At 38.9% G+C, this 21,843-nt stretch overlaps 1 protein-coding gene across 5 annotated transcripts in view; it reads right to left on the reverse strand.

Moving 5' to 3' along the window:
• Window positions 1-21,843, reverse strand: part of RBBP8 (RB binding protein 8, endonuclease) — a 97,070-nt gene that overhangs the window by 35,521 nt on the left and 39,706 nt on the right. For 4 of the 5 annotated variants that reach the window (XM_070420519.1, XM_070420518.1, XM_070420520.1 and 1 more), the window contains 3 exons: window positions 17,600-17,695; window positions 9,576-9,688; window positions 6,064-6,130 (listed from right to left, as the gene is read on the reverse strand). In XM_070420519.1, coding sequence (XP_070276620.1) covers window positions 6,064-6,130; window positions 9,576-9,688; window positions 17,600-17,695 — 276 coding nt within the window. The remainder of the gene's footprint in view (window positions 1-6,063; window positions 6,131-9,575; window positions 9,689-17,599; window positions 17,696-21,843) is intronic. The other variant, XM_070420523.1, reaches the window with a different exon arrangement.

Here is a 21,843-nt window from a genome sequence, read left to right on the forward strand (position 1 = left end):
CTGGAACTATGTGAAGGAGGGCCTTAATGAAGTGTGCACATAGTTTAGAAAGCAAGAGGAAAGGAATTAAGGTTTTAGAGCATGGAAGTAATGCGACAATCCAGTAGCATTGTGCAAGACTGGGACAGAAAGAAAAGAGGCAAGGAAATCAATTAGGTAGGGGCTACAATAGTCCAGCCAAGATCACCTGTGGGTTTGAACTAGGCCAGTGGTCGGCAAACTCATTAGTCAACAGAGCCAAACATCAACAGTACCACGATTGAAATTTCTTTTGAGAGCCAGATTTTTTAAACTTAAACTATATAGGTAGGTACATTGTTATTAACTTAATTAGGGTACTCCTAAACTGGCCTTTGCTAAAAACGTCCTCAATCTGATTGAGGTATGTTCGCTGAGGTTGACCCCTTCCAACTCTCCCATCCACACTCATCTTGTATACTTGTTTCGTCTATCTCCTTTTGTTCATCCTCTCTATATGCCCAAACCATCTCAACATACCTTTCTCAATCCTTGACACTACATCTTCTTTCACTCCACAACATTCCCTAAAATTAACTTAATAAACTTTACTTAAAGTTTTAAGTCTTACCAGTGGTCGGCAAACTGCGGCTCGTGAGCCACATGCAGCTCTTTGGCCCCTTGAGAGTGGCTCTCCCACAAAATACCAACTTCTGCACATGGGCCATGAAGTTTCAATCGCACTGTACATGCGCGCCCGCACGTGGTATTTTGTGGAAGAGCCACACTCGGGGCCAAAGAGCCGCATGTGGCTCGCGAGCCGCAGTTTGCCGACCACTGAACTAGGATGTTGAAAAAAGCTGCAGAAAGGAAGGGACCAGTACTAAACATTGTAGTAGTAGAATCAACATGACTTGGCAACTGACAAAAATATGGTGATAAATAATATTAATTACCAACATTCTTGTAGGTTTACACTGCCAGACACTGTTCAAAGTATGAAGTTAATACTAACAGTCTCATTTTACAAATGAGAAAATGGAAGTTACAGAAGTTAAGTCACTTACTAAAATCCTATCTAATAATAGACAAACATGGTAATTGACCGTACCTTCGCTACACCTCCCATTGGCTTATCAGCGCGATAACCGCCAACAAAGATGACAACTAATTTGCATACTGCAGGCAGACCCCGCTGCGCCGCCCCGCCTGGGGCTGGCCACAGCGTGATCCCCGGCCACCCCAGCGTGAGATCCTGGTCTGCCGTGTATGGGGTGGGGTGGGCGGCAACACGATCTGAGCCGCCTGTCCCAGCACGGGATCCGGGCCTGCCATCTGCGACCGGGGGAGACGGGGCAGACACCGCGGGATTGGGTGTGCCATCTGCTACCAGGGGAGTGGGCCTAAGCCAGCAGGTGGTTATCTCCCGAGGGGTCCCAGACTGTAAGAAAGAACAGGTTGGGCTGAGGGGCCACCTCACCCCCCGCCAGTGCACAAATTTTTGTGCACCGGGCTTCTAGTAGTAAATAACAGAACCAGGATCTAAATCCCAGCAGCCAGACTCCCAAGATAATACTGATAACCATTCAATGTGTTATCCTTAGTGTAGACCAAGAGACAAACGACTGACTACAAGTAGGATTCTACCTTTGAGTTTCTGGCACTGCTTTTATTCAGGTGCCCTTATAGTCTAGTCTCAAAACATCAGTCAGAACAGACCTATTAAAACTCGTTATGTCACTCCCCTGATTAAAACTTAAAATACAAACCAAATTCCTCTTAATGATTTATAAGGTCCTAATGATCTGACTGTTCCCCTTGCCTATATCCCCTGACCTGCTTTCATTATCATGCTCTAGCCCAGCCACCCTTGGTTCCTTGAGGTTCCTCAAACACACCAGGCATACTCCTACCTTAGGTTCTTTGCTCTAGCTGGTCCATTTGCTTGGAATGCACATATATCACATGGCTAATTACCTCCTCTTCTTCAAGTCTTTGCTGGAATTTTACTTTCTCATTAAGGCCTACTGTGAACACACTATTTGAAATTACAATTCTTCTTCCTATGCCTTAGTACTCATTTTTTGTTATCCTGCTCTTTTACCTTATCCATAGTATTTACTGCTTTCTAACATAGTATATAATGGACTTACCTATTGCTCACCTGCTAGAATGTAAACAAGAGATAAGGATCTTTGATTCACCTATACATCATGTGTCCACAAGAATAGGCACATAGTAGGTACTCAATAAATATTTAGTGAGTAAATGAATGAGAATGAGAGATTCCCAGATCCCACTAGAAAAATAAATTTGTGCTGATGTAGGCATATGGCACCTAAAGACTGGGTTTGAATTAAATTGTAATTATTGAGTAAAGTTAATTAACTTTAACTCAATTGACTTTCCCATGTCAAATCATTACTGACTTTATCTGCAACTCAATTCCTACCAGTCTAGCAGGCACTGAGTCTTTACATGACAAAACCAGTCTATGCTATTACAGTCTATGCTATTACAATTTGTAATACAATCTCTAAACATACAATAATATGAAAATTTTATAAACTATGACCAACAGAGATTTAAAAAAAAAACATTAGAAGATAAAGATTAATATTTTCTAACATGTATTTATATCTTAATTTCCTGGATCATATCAATATTACTGTGGTCTATATCCTATATTTTTTATTGAAGATTTTAGAACTATTTAGAGCTACTATCTTATTTTTCATCTCTCCCTACAAATTCAACTGTCTTATTCTGGAAAAACAGAGTAAGCTGGTCATATGAGAAAGGCTTATAAATTAATGGAGTGTGAAATCTATCTGACCTCACTTTAATCACATCACAGCCTACCTGCCTATTAGTCATAAAAATTCAACCTGAAACATGAATGAATAATGAGAAGAAATTGACTTCCTGGCAGAGCCAATCTAGAATTAGCAGGGATCACAAAAGAAAGAAAAAAACAATTGAAAATTAGCTCTAACTAGAGGGGTCCAAATAAACAAGTGCTGCCTTTGTTCTCCTTTGTCCTTCCTTTGTTATTAAAAAAAAAAAGGAAAAACTAAACAACTTCCATGTGCCCTCTCATTAGTCCAAAGCTTGAACCTGTCCAAAAGCTGTAGCCGCTCTCCACAGACCCCCAGTAGGGGGCATGCAGGAGGCAGCGGATCAATGAGTCTCTCTCATCATTGATGTTTCTCTCTCTCTCCCCCTCCCCCTTCCTCTCTGAAATCAATAAAAATATATTAAAAAAGAAAAGGATTCAGGAGGGCCATGATAGTTGTCTTCATGTATACAAAGGTCTAGGTAGAAGAGGGAATAACTTGTTCCAGATGGTCCCAGAAGGCAAAAATCAGTATCAACAAATACAACTTACATATAAGTAGAGTGATTTCTACACAAACTTAGAAAGAACTTTCTAATAGTTTCATCTCACTGAAATTAAATAGGCTTGGGAGACTGAACTTGTACTAAAGGTATTCAAACAATTCTGTTAAAGAAGTCATACAAGGAATTCAATTTAGAAGAGGGCAGTGTAGCTCATCTTAAAAAACAAAATGAAACAAAAACTTTATTTTTAACTCTGTCCACATAGAAGAGAACAGTGAATGACATGAATCCTACAGTCTTTAAGTGTATACACTGAAATATTGACTCCTTTGACTTTCACTGAACCAGTACATCCATTTCCCGAAACAAAGAGTCATGACCCTCAGCGGTTGCCAACTGGTGGTCCGCAGACCACTGGTGGTCCGTGAGGTCCAAAAGGTTGGCAACCGCTGGTGACCCCAATACCTAACTTAGTTAATTATCTGCTTTCTGTGACTGGTAGAGTTGAAATATATATATATTTAAACTTTATAATGACAAATTGTTACTGAGTAATTTCTCACTATAATGTCATTAAATAACTGTCCTACCATATAAGGTATCTGTAACATCAAAATCAGTTTAGGTAAGTTAGAATTACTACATTTCACTAGCAAAAGTATAGGTCAAATAATTTTTCTAAAGTTCAGGGGAACTTCAGGTGCTAATAGCATAATGTTACAGTTAGGTAATCAGAGGAAACCATGTTGCCTTTATAAGATAATACTTGTTATTTCTTTAAACTGCAAGGAAAAGAAAATTTTTTCAAGGAGAGCAAGCTACAAAGAAGTTGCCTTGTGAAAATAACCACTATCTTAAATTTCAGAAGAGAATTAAAAGACAATAGATTACCTCCTACATTATTCTGACTAAGGCATATCCTAAATAAACATACTTGCCCTGAGCTTGTCTACCTGATTCATCTTTACTGTAATTTAAACTTCAGCTTTTACATCTTTTCTAAAATATCAATGAGCCTCAACAGGAAAAATACTTGAATTTGAGAACACTAAAAATAAACTAATTCTAATCAGAACTAATACTGGTATTTCTATCAAGTGAATGACATTATTTGGTTTCAATATACTTTATATAGCTTGGTTGTTGAGGTAATCACCTAATTTCTATTAACCTCTATATAACATATAAATATTATCTTATTTATCTTCAGTATTCATAGGTATCAAGGTTGATGTGTATAAAACATCATAAGTTACCTGTGCTAAATAACTTCCCATAACATAAACTAATATAGGTCAACAATCACTTATCTGAAATCTTTGGAAGCAGATGTGATTCAGAGTTCAGATTTTTTTTTACATGAAAGGTAATATAGATTATATAGAGATGATTATATAACACAGGGGAGCCTGAGGTATCATCCTGTAGCCAAGCACATGGATATTTTCACAGCAAACCATCGAATGCTCACATGAAATGGTGGGATAAATAAGAACTATAAATAGCATCTTGTCAGTTGAGGTAAGTTGTAGATAACATTTTAAAAAAACAAACACCTTTTGGGTTTTAGAATTGTATGTAAAAGATTATGAATCTGTGTTCTAACAGCATGAGGAAAATTAGTAAGTGTTGACCTTTTCATATACATGTTTGATAGCCTCAGTCTGATCCCCTCGCTTCTGTTCTCATCTGTTATCCCTCCTCAAAATCCCCTTTGGCTCCCAATGTATAGTGACTGATCACATGGGAGGAATATCAAAACCCTACTGGATATCCACTACCTAAAGTATTCTGATAAGGATGTTAATTTCACCTTTGAGATGTGTTTATACGTAAGAGAGTAACTCTTCTAAACCAAAAGAATATTACATCAGCATAGTTTATACCAAAATTGTTATAGATGTCTACTCAAATATAATAGGCTCTTTCAGAGCCCTATAAAACCATTGAGACTTTCCTGAATCCTAATTATTAAAATAATATTATATAAATTTTATGTAAGTGGAAAATAAGAGGTAGCCATATCTCTGCTCTGCACTGGTCGACCATTAGGCTATTTTTTGGAGACACTGTCACATAAAGAAAAGAACAGAGGCCTTTAAGTCAGAAGATATGGGTCTGAGTGATGGTGTTAAAACCTACTACTGTGAGACCAAGGCAAGTTACTTGATTTTTGTAAGCTTTGGTTCCTTCATCCATAAAGTACAGATAATAAAACTACCTTGAAGAATCATACTGAACAATAGAAATAATAAACATAAAACACAAAGAAGAGTAACTGGTACACAGGATAAAAGTTATTTTTATTCTTTAAGAGAAATGGTGGGAGAGGGAAAGATCAGAGAGAGAGAGTTTTTGTGGCCTGAGAAGTGGAAATACTTATTCAGTTTGCTCTTAGGAAGCTTCCAGGACAGGGCTGGAAGAAAGGTAACAAAACTAAAATATTTATTTGAAATATAAGTATTTTAATAATGTATTATTTATAATAATTATGAAAATTAAAACATTTTAAATTAAAATGTTCAGATACTTTCTCGCGCTAAGAGATATATACACTTTCATATGTATTCCCAAAACATGAACAAAAATATAGGGATTTTCTTTACATTTTTTTATTACAGAACACTTTATAATTTTTAAAAATGAAATCTGCAACTCTTAATATATTTTACAGTTTGTATAGCTAAATAAAATGAAGCAAGAAAAGTTGGGGAAAATATTCAATTATTCAATTTTCTACTGCAATTTAGAAAATATACTTACTCAATTTTCTGCTGCAGTTGTTCAGAAAGCTTTTTATTTTCTTCCTGTAGAGTATTCTTTTCATTCACTTAAATATAATGTGAAAAAAATGGCACATATTATAACTCTTTTAACATGTATGTCAGGCTTTTTCAATAATTTCAACAATTATAGAGACATTAGGATTTTTAATTCTAAGTCAAAATGTTAGGATTAATGTTACCATGCAAAGCTAATTTGTTACTAGGTAGTGATTACATCTCATATTCTGCCAGTTCCATGTAAATGATTAATAATTTATGTAATGCTTGTGAGCAAAAAAAGAAAAGAGTACCTCATGTACTGGGGAGTAGGGTCTAATTATTCATATTGAGGACAAGAAAGCATTCCACCTGGTTACTCAGTTCTACTAATTTCAAATACCATTTTAGTGAGAGTCATTTATCTTGAAATAAATCTGATCATAAAAGTAATATAACACTGGATATCAGTGTAATTTTCATAACATAAACACAATCATATTTTCTCCTTTAGTGATACTCTATGTTTTATGAGTAATTATATCAATAATCTAAACATATCGATTGAAGTCTGTTTGAATCCACCTCAACTAAAATTTCCTATCCACCCATATTTAATTTATAAAGCAAAAACTCAATTATGGGCTATAATTTCTACTGTAGCCAGTACAAATCTCTTACCAATCCTTACTATGATGTACCTGGTTAAGGATGTGTTTTACTAGGAGCTAAATATATATAAATATATAATCAATAACAGTAAATCCAATTAACCTGTACCAAAGAAAATTAATCATATTCTAAAAATTTGTTAATAATTTAGTGCTTTACTAATTTAAACGTATTTTCTTTTCTTTTTTAAAATATATTTTTATTGATTTCAGAGAGAAAGGGAGAGGGAGAGAGAGATAGAAACATCAATGATGAGAGAGAATCATTGATTGGCTGCCTCCTGCATGCCCCCTGCTGGGGGATCAAGCCCACAACCTAGGCCAGTGGTTGGCAAACTCATTAGTCAACACAGCCAAATATCAATAGTACAACGATTGAAATTTCTTTTGAGAGCCAAATTTTTTAAACTTAAACTATATAGGTAGGTACATTGTTATTAACTTAATTAGGGTACTCCTAAACTGGCCTTTGCTAAAAACGTCCTCAATCTGATTGAGGTATGTTCGCTGAGGTTGACCCCTTCCAACTCTCCCATCCACACTCGTCTTGTATACTTGTTTCGTATATCTCCTTTCGTTCATCCTCTCTATATGTCCACCCTCCTCTTCTTCTAACGCCACTTCTTCAAAATAGACTTGCCCAGGCCGAAAACCTACTTCTGCGCATGAGCCACGAAGTTTCAAGTGCACTGTACGTGCACGCCCGCACGTGGTATTTTGTGGAAGAGCCACACTCAAGGGGCCAAAGAGCCGCATGTGGCTCGTGAGCCATGGTTTGCCGACCACTGACCTAGGCATATGACCTTCTGATTCATAGGCTGATGCTCAACCACTGAGCCACTCTGACCAGGCCTAAAAATATTTTCTTAAATTGAGCAAACAAAATTTTTTGACTATCTACTATATGTGAGGTTGCTAGACTACCTCCTGTGAAGGATCTAGAAAAACCTTAAGATATGGACAATGGTCTACAGAAAGGTGTAGTTTAATGAGAGACAAGCTATAATTAAACACATTTTATATACCTGAAAGTCACAAGGGCATTGGAGAGGTACAGATAAAGTACTAAAGAAAATTTCAAGGAGAAAAAGGTTGTTTTGGGCCCTTGAAACCAGAAAAAAATTCACGACAGAGGACAAATGAACTGGACAGGTGATTATTCTATGCAGAGAATTAATGGAACAAAGTTAGAAAGACTAACTGGGTATAATAAATGGTAGAAAACCTTTAAAAGCAGGCTAAGAAGTCTAAAATTTTTTTTTTTTTTTAATTTTTCGCTAAGGAAGTCTAAAATTTATCTTAAAAAATTAAGTTATTTTTCACAGATGAGTGATGGGAAGATTGATTTGTTAATATACCAAAGTGAGAAGAAAACATTGACAAGTTAGGCTATTGTTAAATGAGTTGATCAAAAAGAATAAAAATAAGAATTTAAAAAAATGGTGGGGGGAGAACGGGAGTGGGCTGGAAGAGGTTAATGGGGGAAAAAGAGGGACCTATGTAATAGCTTATAAGAAAACAACAAAAACAAAAAAACAATGGTAAAGCCCTGGCCAGTGTGGCTCAGTTGCTTGAGCATTATCCCATGCACCAAAAGGTCACTGGTTTGATTTCTAGTCAGGGCATATGCCTCGGGGTGGGCTCGATCCCCAGTAGCGGGCATGCAGGAGACAGCAGATGGATGTTTCTCTCTCTCTCTCCCTTCCCCTCTTTCTAAAATCAACTAAAAAACATGTTTAAAAACAAAACAAAACAGAAAACCCCAGTATAGAATAAAATTAAAGCTGTGACACTCAAGAGTGTGTTCAAAAGCAAGCGGCACAACCCTGATATTTATCTTCAATGAATAGAGGGTACAAACCCCAAAATAATGAAATTAAAATGAAATAGAAGAAAATCAATTATACTCCAAATTCAATAATTGGCAAGAGTAGTAACAAAAAAAGAAAGACAGGACAGGAAGAAAACAGTATCAATAAGATAGAAACACCAAAAATTCATAAACACGAAGCCCTTAGTGTGTTTATTTTTACAATAACTTTGGGCCCTGGCTGGTTTGGCTCAGTGGATAGAGCATTGGCCTACAGACCAAAGGGTCCCAGGTTCAATTCCGGTCAAGGGCACATGCCCAGGTTGCAGGTTTGATCCCCAGTAGGGGGCGTGCAGGAGGCAGCCAATCAATGATTCTCGACACTTATGTAATACCCTTTGTAATACTTTAAGCGAAAAAAAAAAAAAAAAATGATTCTCATCATTGATGTTTCTCTTTCTCCCTCTCCCCTCCTCTCTGAAATTAATAAAAATATATTTAAAAAATAAAAACAGGTAAAAGAAAAGGTTGAGAGGTATTAGAATAGAAAAAGGTTAGGAGGAAAAGGCTAAGAATGAAAGAAAACCCTATATTAAATGGGTAAAGGATCCTAATTGAAAATGATATACTTGTAATAGTATGTCATGAAAACAAAAAAAGGATACACCTTTGTAGAACATTATATTGTCTGTTTTGTATTTAAGTTTACTAAATAGTCAAATTACACAAAATAAAGGTAAAACCAAAGAAGCAAATTTGGACATATCTGTAGGAAATTTACTTCTTGTATTACAGCTGGTGAGACTTTAAGGCCAATGTGGACAGTATGTGCACAATCTTCTGGTATTTCTTACTAAAATAATCATGAGATTAAATCTATACAAAGTGAAGGAAGGACATTTGAACTTTTGCCTAAATAAGGAAAAATATATGTAAACAATCCATTTATTTGGTTGCAACCAATTTACTAATAGGTTTTTAACAATAGTACATTATGCTTTAAATACTTAACAAATGAAAAAGGAAACTCACTAAGCTCTGTGATAAGTTTAAGATTCTGCTGCCGGATATTTTCAAATTCTTGCTGTTTTTTTCGCATATGTTCTTCAGTTACTGCACAGCGATCACATAATCCTGCTCTTAATCTATGAAACAAAAACAAAACATTTTTAGAATAGAACTTAAATGTTCTCATAAAAAAATAAGTAAATAAGTGAGTGATGGGTGTGTTATCCCCAAAGGGTAGGAATTCTTTCAAAATGTATGTCTATCAACTAAGATGTACACTTTATTTTACAATTTTCTTTGCCAATTATACCTTAGTAAAGCTGAAATTAAAAAAAAATTTTCAAGTACTAAAAGATTTTTTAAAATATTTGAACCCCAAGATTTTTATTCTTTATGAAGAACTAAAGAATTGACTTGCAAATATAGAGAAAATTAACTAATTTAATGGTATATTCATACCTTTAACAAATTCTCAAATAGGCTGAAATCATGCTACAACAAAACTTTCTACAGATTGCAATTCTGAGTGAAATTCTGTAAAAATCTGCTAATTTCAAACTCTATTCAAGGGAACTTAGTTATTGAAGAACCTAACCTTATTTTAATATTATAGCCAAAATATGCCAGTACAATGCTCAGGGGGCAGCATTATATCTTAAGCAAGCTTGCATTTGCTTTGCTTAGCACATATTATAACACTAATGAGTGCTCAAAAACATTTTTCGTTGAATCAATACTAAAGATTAAGGAACTCAAAGTTTTTTTTTTAAAAAGTTACCTCATACTTTGCTCCCTTCAGCATTAAAATAACAAACACCCAGTGTTAGTAAAAATTCACAATGCAACTATTATGTCAACAAAAAAAGATTACAAATAGCTTTTACTAATTATGTGTGAGTGCTAAAGAGCAGAGAAAAATGCATATAGTACATGGGGGAGGGGAACGTGGAGAGAAAGGTGTACTCCAAAATGTTAGTAATCGTTATCTTGCAGGTATCAGTATTATAGGAGATTTTCTTCTTAGTGTTTTTCTATATGTTTCAAAATTTTACTCATTTCATTATTTATATAATCAGAAAATTATACAGTTAAAAAAGATACATGCCCCACATTAGGAATTTAGGAAACATATTCTTGGATAATAATTTCATCTCAATAATCTAAATGAGTAAGATGCTAAGTATTTAAGTGTCTAAGGAAGCCACAGCCTGGTAGTATAGACCATTTTTTTAAAAAGGAAATACAGCCCTAACCGGTTTGGCTCAGCAGATAGAGTGTCAGCCTGCAGACTCAAGGGTCCCAGGTTCGATTCCGGTCAAGGGCATGTACCTTGGTTGCGGGCACATGCCCAGTAGGGGGCGTGCAAGAGGCAGCTGATCGATGTTTCTCTCTCATCGATGTTTCTAACTCTCTATCCCTCTCCCCTCCTCTCTGTAAAAAATCAATAAAGTATATTTAAAAAAATAAAAAAATAAAAAAGGAAATACAATATGAAAACTGTACAACTAAAACAAACAAAAAGAACCTAGAGATTTTTCATATAAAAGTAAAACTCATAAACAGTGTTTTGATAAGGATATAAAAATAAAGGTTAGAGATCAAAGGTTGCATTAATGGAATGACAATTTCTAGAAGCCAAAAATCACAGGATATTGAAAGGTCTTTGAAAAAACACTAAACGAGTTAAATTGCATTAACCACTTTTAATGAATGAATTATTTAAATGTCATTCTACTAGCCAGTTTGCCATTAAAAACTAAACACCTTATTGTTTCTAAGAAATCATATCTGATATTAAAATGTTATGAAGTGTATTAAAATGTTATCTATATATATAAAAGCCTAAGTGACTGTTCGACTGCTCAACCATCCGACCGGTATCTATGATGCACAATGACCACAAGGGGCAGATGCTCAACGCAGGAGCTGCCGAGCTGCGGTCACTTGGCAGCTGCGGTTCTCAGGTGACGCGCCCGGAACCAGAGAGGAGGAAGCCCGATTCTGGGTGTGTCACCCGAGAACCACCCTCTCGCAATCTGGAACCCCTCAGGGGATGTCAAAGAGCCGGTTTCGGCCCAATCCCCACAGGCCAGGCCGAGGGACCCCACTGGTGCATGAATCCATGCACCGGGGCCTCTAGTCTACACTAATAAAAGAGAAACATGGTAATTAGCGTACGACCACTACCCTTCCCATTGGCTAATCAGCATATCCTTATGCAAATTAACTGTCAGCCAAGATGGTGGCTGGCAGCCATGCACTGAAGCGAACAGGGAGGCTTGCTTGCTCCAGTGACTGCGGACTCCAACGTTCCCCACCTGACTTGCCGGCCTCTCAGCTGCAACTCTAAGCAACTATGTACTATGTTGCAAATATAGAAGCTAAACAAAACCCCTGAAAGCCAGCCAGCTGGACCGCAACACTGTATCAGTGTTTTCAGCAGCGAGGCCTCAGAGCTAAAGCTGGCCCAGAATAAGAAAAAAAAGAAAAAAAGGACCGGTTGGGAGCTTCAGTCACCTGCCTGCCGGAAAACAGCCCTCAGCCCCTCACCCAGACTGGCCAGGCACCCCAGTGGGGAACCCCACCCTGATCCAGGACACCCTTCAGGGCAAACCAGCCAGCCCCTACCCATGCACCAGGCCTCTATTCTATATAGTAAAAGGGTAATATGCCTCCCAGCACCGGGATCAGCGGAGCAGCGAGGCTCCCAGCACTGGGATCAGCATGACAGGGGGCAGTGCCCAAACCCCCTGATCGCCCTGCGGCTCTGTGTGTGACAGGGGGCGGGGCCACAACCTCCCTATCCGCCCTGCTCTGTTCCTGACAGGGGAAGGCGCCCCAACCCCCTGATCAGCCCTGCTCTGTGCCTGATAGGGGGGAGCTCCCCAATCCCCTGATCACCCTGCGGCTCTGTGTTTGACAGGGTGCGGCGTACCAACCCCCTGATCAGCCCTGCTCTGTGTGTGACAGGGTGTGGTGCCCCAACCCCCACCCCCAACAGGCCCTGCTCTGTGTGTGACAGGGTAGAGCCATAACCTCCCCATTGGCCCTGCCCTGAGTGTGACAGGATGCAGCGCCCCAACCCCCTGATCCGCCCTGCTCTGTGTGTGACAGGGGGCGGTGCCCCAACTCTCCTATCGGCCCTGCTCTGTGAATGACAGGGGTCAGCGCCCCAACCCCCTGATCGGCCCTGCTCTGTGCGTGACAGGGAGTGGCGCCGCAACCTCCCCACTGACCCTGCCTTAAGTGTGACAGGGGGCGGTGCCCCAACCCCCCAATCAGCCCTACCCTGAGCATGACTGAGGGTGGCATCGCAACCTCCCAATCCGCCCTGCTCTGTGCATGACAGGGGTCGGTGCCCCAACTCTCCAATCGGCCCTGCTCTGAGCCTGACCAGGGGCTGCACCTAGGGATTGGGCGTGCCCTCTGCCACCCGGGAGCAGGCCTAAGCCAGCAGGTCGTTACCTCCCGAGGGGTCCCAGACTGCGAGAGGGCACAGGCCGGGCTGGGGAGCCCCCCCCCCCCCCCCGAGTGCACAAATTTTTGTGCACTGGGCCTCTAGTAAAGTATAATGAAAAACAATCCCTTGGGACCCCTAATTTCCAAGTTTAAAAATGCCACTGACAGTTATAAAGCAATATTCCCTGGCTTGTTTATTACTTCCAGATTTCTCCAATCAACTGCCACTCTTGATAATAATATTTGTGAGTCAACTCCTAATTGCTCACTGGTCCTATCTGAGTTTAAATGGATGTGAGAAAATATGCTCCCATTTCCATCAGCAGAGCTCCATTGCTTTCCTTTTGCCTATCCTCCACTGTAATTGTCAGAGAAAGAAAAAAAAAATAGCCTCAATTTCATAGGAGAATGCAGTTGGTAGGAAAAAGGGAAAGAAGAGTAATTCCACTTGTAAGAATAGACAGCAACATGTGTTCTGAGTTTTATCCCAGCTTGTTCACAGAAATGAAGAAATAATAATTTATTTTGCAATTAAAACTCACCAGATTTAGAAGTATGCACAATTGCTTTCTATACCTCCCAAAATTTCCTTGAATTTATTTTCATTCAAAAGGGTTTCACTGAACACCTACAATGAGTACTGTAGGTACTATAAATACAAGGGTGGCCAACATAATGTTACTTATTTTAGAGTTTACAACAGTCTGCTAGTGAAAAACAGACAATAAAAAAGTAAGTAATCACAACAAAGTATGATTCATACCATGACAGAAGAAATACAGGGTACTATCCTATCTAATAATAGACAAACATGGTAATTAACCATACCTCTGCTATGCTTCCCATTGGCTAATCAGCAGGATATGCAAATTAACTGCCAACAAAGATGGCGGCCGGCAGCCACGCAACTGAAGCGAACATGAGGCTTGCTTGCTCCAGTGATGGAGGAAGCCAAGGTTCCCCGCCTGCCGCAGCCCAGCTCTGAGCTCCGGATGCAACAATGTTGCAATTATAGAAGCTAAACAAACCCCAGGTACCTGCTTTCAGCCGGCAGTGGGCTCAGAGCTTAGAGCGCCAGTGATGGCAACAGAGTTTCAATTATAGAAACTAAACAAACCCAGATACCTGCTTTCAGCCAGCCGCAGCCTCAGAGCTGGAGCCAGCTCTCAGCTCCAGTGACAGCTATAGAAGGTAAATAAATCCCAGAAAAAAAAAAAGAGGCTGGGAGCTTCAGTCGCCCGCCAGCCTGAAAACGGCCCTCAGCCCCTCACCCAGACTGGCCAGGCACCCGAGTGGGGACCCCCACCCTGAAGGGGGTGTGACCAGCTGCAAACAGCCATCAGCCCCTCACCGAGGCTGGCCAGGCACCCAAGCGGGACCCCCACCCTGATCCGGATCACCCTTCAGGGCAAACCAGCCGGCCCCCACCCATGCACCAGGCCTCTATCCTATATAGTAAAAGGGTAATAGGCAAACTGACCCTAACAGCAGAAAGACTGGGAATGACTGGTCACTATGACACACACTGACCACCAGGGGGCAGACGCTCAATGCAGGAGCTGCCCTCTGGTGGTCAGTGTGCTCTCACAGGGGGGAGCTCTGCTCAGCCACAAGCCAGGCTGACGGCTGCCAGTACAGCAGTGGTGGAGGGAGCCTCTTCCCACTCCTCAGCAGTGCTAAGGATGTCTGACTGCAGCTTAGGTCTGCTCCCCGCTGGCAAGTGGACATCCCCCGAGGGCTGCCGGGCTGCCAGAGGGATGTCTGACTGCCAGCTTAGGCCTGATCCCCTGAGGAGTGGGCCTAAGCCAGCAAGTGGTCACCCCCGAGGGGTCCCAAACTGCAAAAGGGCACAGGCCGGGCTGAGGTACCCCCTACCCCTGAGTGCACAAATTTTTGTGCACTGGGCCTCTAGTCCTATATAATAAAAGCTTAATATGCTAAGTGGCCGGTTGTCCAATCAACCAATCAAAGCATGATATGCTAATGATATGCTAAGGCTGCCCAACTGCTTGCTATGATGTGCACTGACCACCAGGGCACAGACGCTCCGACTGGTAGGACAGCTTGCTGCTGGGATCTGGCCGATCAGTACTGAGTGAGAAAGGCCAGACACACCCTGGAGCCCTCCCGTGGTCCCTCCCCAGCTGGCCAACCTCCCGCTTCCCTCTCCAGCCCCGATCATGCACTGGTGGGGTCCCTCAGCCTGGCCTGTGCCCTCTCACAATCCGGGACCCCTCGGAGGATGTCAGAGAGCCGGTTTCGGCCCAATCCCACAGGCCAGTCCAAGGGACCCCACTGGTGCACGAATTCGCGCACTGGGCCTCTAGTGAAGTATAAAGCACATAGCAGAACTTAACCTAGTCTAGGAAGTCAGAGTTCTCCTGAAGAATATGATGTTTAAATTCAAATCTATGAGAAAGACAGTTAGCAAGACAAAAGAGAATATTTGGTCCAGTATTTGAAAAATAGTTGCAGAAACACAAATCCTCTGATTATGAGTACCAATTTTCCCTTTTAATGACAGTTGAAATATGACTTTCTCATGACTACCAAAAATGCTTTTAAAAACATTAAAATCTACCGAACAACTATGGTTTAACTGCTTTGTTCAGATTTTTTAAAATTTTATTTAAAAAAATGCATTCTCTCTACTTTTCTAGCATAGTGACTGTTTCTTAGATTTAGTGAAATACTTTGGTTCCTTAAAGGAAAGTTTGTAAATGTAATAATAGTAGTGGCAAAACATAAACGAGCCACATAAAATTAGACCTTTTTATTATCCAATTTATCTTTATTGGGTAATCTCCTTTCATCTAAACATCTCACAATGTTTTTACAACATTAGTGTAAGAATCACTTCATCTTATGAAGAGTAGATGGCAAGTTTCAGAATTATTTAGAAATTTTAACAAAATACGTGTTGCTTTTTTAAGGTCTCAGAAAAACATTAATTTTTGTAGATTTATAAAGCTTGCTCTAGATACCATTCTTACATATGATATAAAACTAAAATGAAATTTTATAAGGCAGAATTTTATCAAATGTTACCTACGGAGACATTTAAAGGTAGTATTCAATTAGTAGCAATATAAAAAAAAATAAAAATAAAAACTTCTAGAAAACAGACTAGATAATAGGCAATGGTGAAAACTATTTCAGAGTATGTGTCTTGGTAACTTTAGGTCAAGCACAAATACTTTGAGATAATCAGTTAAAGTGTAATTCATTTACACATTTATAAAATTAAGACAGCATACCGACAAGGCATCATGAAACCGTAGGAACACTTTCCCAGCTCAGTTTCCTCACATGTAAAATGGATCTACCATCCATCTTATAGCGTTAATGTGAAGGTTAAGTGCTGGATGCCTGGGCCCTCAATACATATCAATTCCTCCATAAAACAATAATGGTCAGATCTAGGACATTCTTGTTTTAATTACATGAGGCTTCATGAAACAAGGAATAAACCTTAAAGAAAGCCCAAAAGAAGATTTCAGATTTGTATTTGAAGGAGAGAAAAGCATATATAAACACAAATGAACTACGCTTTTTGTCCCTCCCCCACTCCCACCACCAAATTAATACCACATAATGAATTATAGGCCCACCTAACTTTAAGGACCTAAAGATGAAGGGAATGAAAGGCAAGAGAACATTAAGGATAAGAAACAGTAGAGAAGCAGGATATCCACAGGAAATTAGTGACCATAGATCAAAAATAGAAAAGAATCTAGTTTTAAAAAACTGCAGAATAGCCCTGACCAGGTAGCTAAGTTGGTTAGAGCATCATCCCAATAAGTCAAGGTTGCGTGTTCAATCCCCAGTCAGGGTGCATACAAGATCAACCAATGAATGCATAAATAAGTGGGACAACAAATCGATGTTTCTCTTTCTCTCTTTCCCAAATCACTAAATAAAATTTTTAAAAAATTGCAGAATAAAAGATATATATATATATATATATATATATATATATATATATATATATACATATATGTATATTTTCCCCCCCTCCCTGGTACACTACTCTCCCCACATCTCCACATGTTTACCAATCCAGAAACTCCACAAAAAAGGTAATGTTCACAATTAATTATATTAACTGAATAAGAGAGTAATTTATAAAATACTTCAGTGGGAAGGGTAGGGGCATTCATCCACTGACATTTTTTCTCCGAATGGGCCTAGAAAAGAAAAATTCAGTTAAGAAGAGAAACACAAAATTCAAAGAATAACAGAACTGGAAGCCCAAACTCGAAATCATAAAGTGAAGAAAAGATCAGAAGATACTAGAAAGAATTGCTATAATTAGTAAAAACAACAAGCATTGCAAGAGTATATCCTTAATTTCAAAGTATTCATCCAAAGTTGACATAAGGTTGGGAAAAAAAAATCACTTTTGGTCCTAGAGCTGAATACAATGTACTTTCTATTAAGGGGGAAAAATCACCTCTTACTCAAGAAGACCCAAGAACTTTTCTACTTCGTCATTTACCTATGATCATTGTTTCTTTCACACCCTGAGCAACATTAGCGCTTAGCGCTTAGTGGTCTCTTTATGTTTTCAAATTTCACCCAAGACTCACCGATCTTCTAAAACTTTAATGGTTTCATGAAGAACTTTCTGTTGCTCTCTCAGCTGCTGATTTTTGGTGAAGAATTCTTCAAGTCTTTGTGCATCTCTAAAAGTTAAGAAATAAGTTGTTGTTTTTAAGGAAAAATATCCTAACAGGATTATTCTGTCATAAGAACTCCAAAGTATGATCTCACCACTTACATATATCATGAATTTGCTGTACCGAAACAAATACAGTGGAACCTCGGTTCTCAAACTTAATTTATTCCAGAAGGCTGTTGGAAAAGCGATTTGTTCGAAAACCGAATCATTTTTTCCATTAGAAATGACGTAAATTGAATTCGTTCCAGACCCCCAAATGATTCCGTTTTAACCTTTCTTATATACAGTACATGTCTAAAGTTCTGTTTAACCTATAAACAAATACTTTTTCTTAATTTTATCAAACCACTCCCTACTAAACTTAAAGGAATCACTTTCAGCACCCCTTCCAGGGGAGTCTCAGGAATCAGTATGCGATATCTTAGACATCTTCACTTTTCCACACATCACTGCCTTGGAAATGCTATCGCGGGCTAATCGCTTTGCTTTTATCCAAATTAACAACAGTTTTTCTACTTCATTTACCTGTGATCATTGTTTCTTTCACACCCTGAGCAACATTAGCACTTAGTGGTCTCTTTGTTTTCAAATTTCACCAGCAACAAAAGCAAAAAGATGTAAATGGACTCGAATTTTCTCCTTTTCTCCTTTGTGGCCTAAGAAATGCTTTTTGTCACACTAATGTACCAGCATGGAAAGGTTATCTGGTCGAGAACTGAAGCTTGTTCAACAACCCAGACATTTTTTTTCCGTGAACAACTTGGTCAAGAATGGAATTGGCCCTAGCCGGTTTCGCTCAGTGGATAGAGCAGTCGGCCTGTGGACTGAAGGGTCCCAGGTTCCATTCCGGTCAAGGGCACGTACCTCGGTTGCAGGCTCCTCCCCAGCCCTGGCCCTGGTCTGGCTCATGTAGAAGGCAACCAATGATGTGTTTCTTTCACATTGATGTTTCTGTCTTTCCCTCTCTCTTCCACTCTCTCTTAAAAAAAAAAAAAAATCAATGGAAAAATATCCTCCGGTGAGGATTAAAAAAAAAAAAAAAAAAAGGAGAATGGAATTGTTTGAGATGGGAGATAATTTGAGAACCAAGGTTTAACTGTAACTTAAAAGGTGAGGTTTGACTATCTTGTTAATCAGAGTTCAAATTATAACAGAATTAGCTCTGCAGTATTTTTTATACTACAGAAGTATTATGCCTAAGTACCAGGCATTCTTTATACAATGATAAAATACAGATGGAGTGGATTGTGATGCCACCATTGACTCCATATTGTCAAAATACAAAAAAACATGTACACTTACCTATTTTTATTAATTTGTCTACATTTGTTAATGTAATTAACAGATATCTCTACTCATTTCTCTATCACTGTTATGGGGGATTTATAATTTCTATTTTATTAATTTCTGTGTTGCTTAAATTTCTATCTGGTATTATTTTTAAGCCAGGGCTTACTGTTGAGTGGAACCTAAGTTTAAATCTTAGCTCTGTCATTTACCAGCTATGTGACCTGGTGCAAGTAACCTACACTCTCTGTGCCTCGAAAAATGTGGATCTATAGTATTTAACTCATAACGCATTTGCAAGGGCTAAGTGCTAATGCATATATTACATGCAGAACAGTGTTGGTACATAGTAAGTTCTACTTAAGTTATCATTATGATTTTATTTTTAAAATTGATTTTACAGAGAGGAAGGAGGGGAGAGAGGAGACAGAAACATCGGTGTGAGAAAAACATTGATCAGTTGCCTTCTTCCATTCAAGCCCCAACTGGGGATCCAACCCAAAACCTGGGTATGTGCCCTGACCAGGAATTGAACAGTCGGCCTTCTGGTGTATGGATGATGCTTCAATCAACTGAGCCACACCGGCCAGGACTATCATTATAATTTTATAGTCAGGAAAAACAAAGACAGTTAAATTTTTCTTCTAGTAGATTACCTGGTTACTTTGCAAGGTTGTGTAATATTTTACCCTTCCATCATTACATTTTTAAAAAATCACATTATATAAAGTATGCATATATTTTCATGTGTTTTTAAAAAAAATCCTCACCCCAGGGTATGTTTATTGATTTTAGAGAGAGAAGGAGGGAGAGAGACAGACACAGAGAGAGAAACAATGTGAGAGAAAAACATTGATTGGTTGCCTCCCAAACTTGCCCTGACTGGGATCGGTTGCCTCCCAAACTTTTGGTGTATGGGACAACACTCCAACCAACTGAGCCACCTGGCCAGGGCAAGTATGCATATATTGTAATTCTAATAAAACATTAGAAATTTAGTTGGAATTTTCTGTGTGGTCTTAAAGTTGAAAATATAGGATAATACTGAGCTCAAACACCTTCTCCCAGCCTCCTCAAGGGTCTAAAACATCAAATAAGCATGACAAATCAGTCTTCTACAAAACGTAGATGTCCAGATGATTGTGTTAAAATGGCTAAAATGCAGACTGTAATGTTACTGGCAGCAAAACAGATGAGTAAACAACTCAAAGTAAAACAGGTCAAAGTCAATGTCAGATATCCAATATACAGGAGCACTTCTTAAATACTGGTTGAATAATTGACATTGAATGAAAAACCAATACATCTAAGAGGCCTCCTACTGTAAAACCAATGTAGTTCTGACAACATATGCAGATATCTGAAACTGAAAATAATAGATAGTAATAGCTAGCTGAAACTTGTTAATTTGGCTGTTTTTAATAATAAAATCTATACTAATAGAAGGATAATATGCTAATTAGACCAGACATCTTCCAGACGTCCTTCTGGATAAAGCCATGGTGGCAGGAGCTGAAGCAGAGGCAGTTAAGCAGATCAGGTCAGCAGGGGAGAGCAGTTAGGGGTGATCAGGCCGGCAGGCAGAGGCAGTTAGGGATGATCAGGCAGGGGAGCAGTTAGGGGCATCAGGCTGGCAAGCAGAGGCGGTTAGAGGCGATCAGGCCGACAGGCAGGTGAGCGGTCCAACTGCTGGTTTAGGCCCGATCCCACAGGGGCAGTTGGACATCCCCTGAGGGGTCCTGGATTGGAGAGGGTGCAGGACGGGCTGAAGGGGAACCCTCCTCCCTCAACCCCTCCCCCAACCCACCAGGCCTCTAGTTTTTTGTGTTTTTTTAAAAAATATATTTTATTGATTTTTTTTACAGAGAGGAAGGGAGAGGGATAGAGAGTTAGAAACATCGATGAGAGAGAAGCATCGATCAGCTGCCTCCTGCACACTCCCTACTGGGGATGTACCTGCAACCAAGGTACATGCCCTTGACCGGAATCGAACCTGGGACCCTTCAGTCCGCAGGCCGACGCTCTATCCACTGAGCCAAACAGGTTAGGGCAAGTCATTGATAGTATTCATCTTCTGATTAACAATGGTTGTAGTAGCAACCATCACTAGCTGGGCTATAAACAAAATGAAGATGAAAATAATATAGTAAGTGTATTTCATAATTCTTAATGTCAAACCACTCAAAATAAAATGGTTTTTATCACTGAAGAAAATCCTATTTATTTTTAAGTGAAACGAAGATATTGTCCCTTTCTTTTCAAGTAGATAGAAAAAATAAATTTTACTTATTAACCAAGAAAATTATGTATTTTCCTCATGCAACTGATGAAATTTCATTAGTTATTTTTGGGATACATTTTATTATAGGGAGCATTCATACATACAGTTTTAATATCATCAATATTAATTAAAGTGCATTAAAAGATGAAAAGGTTTTGAAATCCCTACTGCCCACAGAAACAAAACAAAATTTATGCAAAAGGAAATAGGTGCATTGGCTACTATTCTCTCAGCCACAGAAAAAGGACTAATCTAACTGTAGTTACATTTTTGGTTGCCTATCCAACAGTCATTTCTCTTTATTATTTGCTTAAAGAATAAAGATTTTCTTCAATATTCAGCAGCTGCTTACAGAAAAGTTGATCTTCTCTCAGGACTCAAGATATAAATCTTGAAAATTTTGTTTTAATGTTTTATCTTAAAATAACTTCAGACTTAAAAATAAGTTAGAAACAGAACAAAGAGCACCTCCATACCTATCATCCAGCTTCTCAAAATGTTAGTATCTTGCATAACCCTAATTATCAAAATCATGAAATTAACATTGATGCAGTATTATTAACTAATCTGTAGGCCTTATTAAA

Source organism: Myotis yumanensis, unplaced genomic scaffold, assembly GCF_028538775.1.
Source record: "Myotis yumanensis isolate MYYU_CA2020_CCGP unplaced genomic scaffold, mMyoYum1.0.hap1 SCAF_7, whole genome shotgun sequence".
Lineage (NCBI taxonomy): Eukaryota > Metazoa > Chordata > Mammalia > Chiroptera > Vespertilionidae > Myotis > Myotis yumanensis.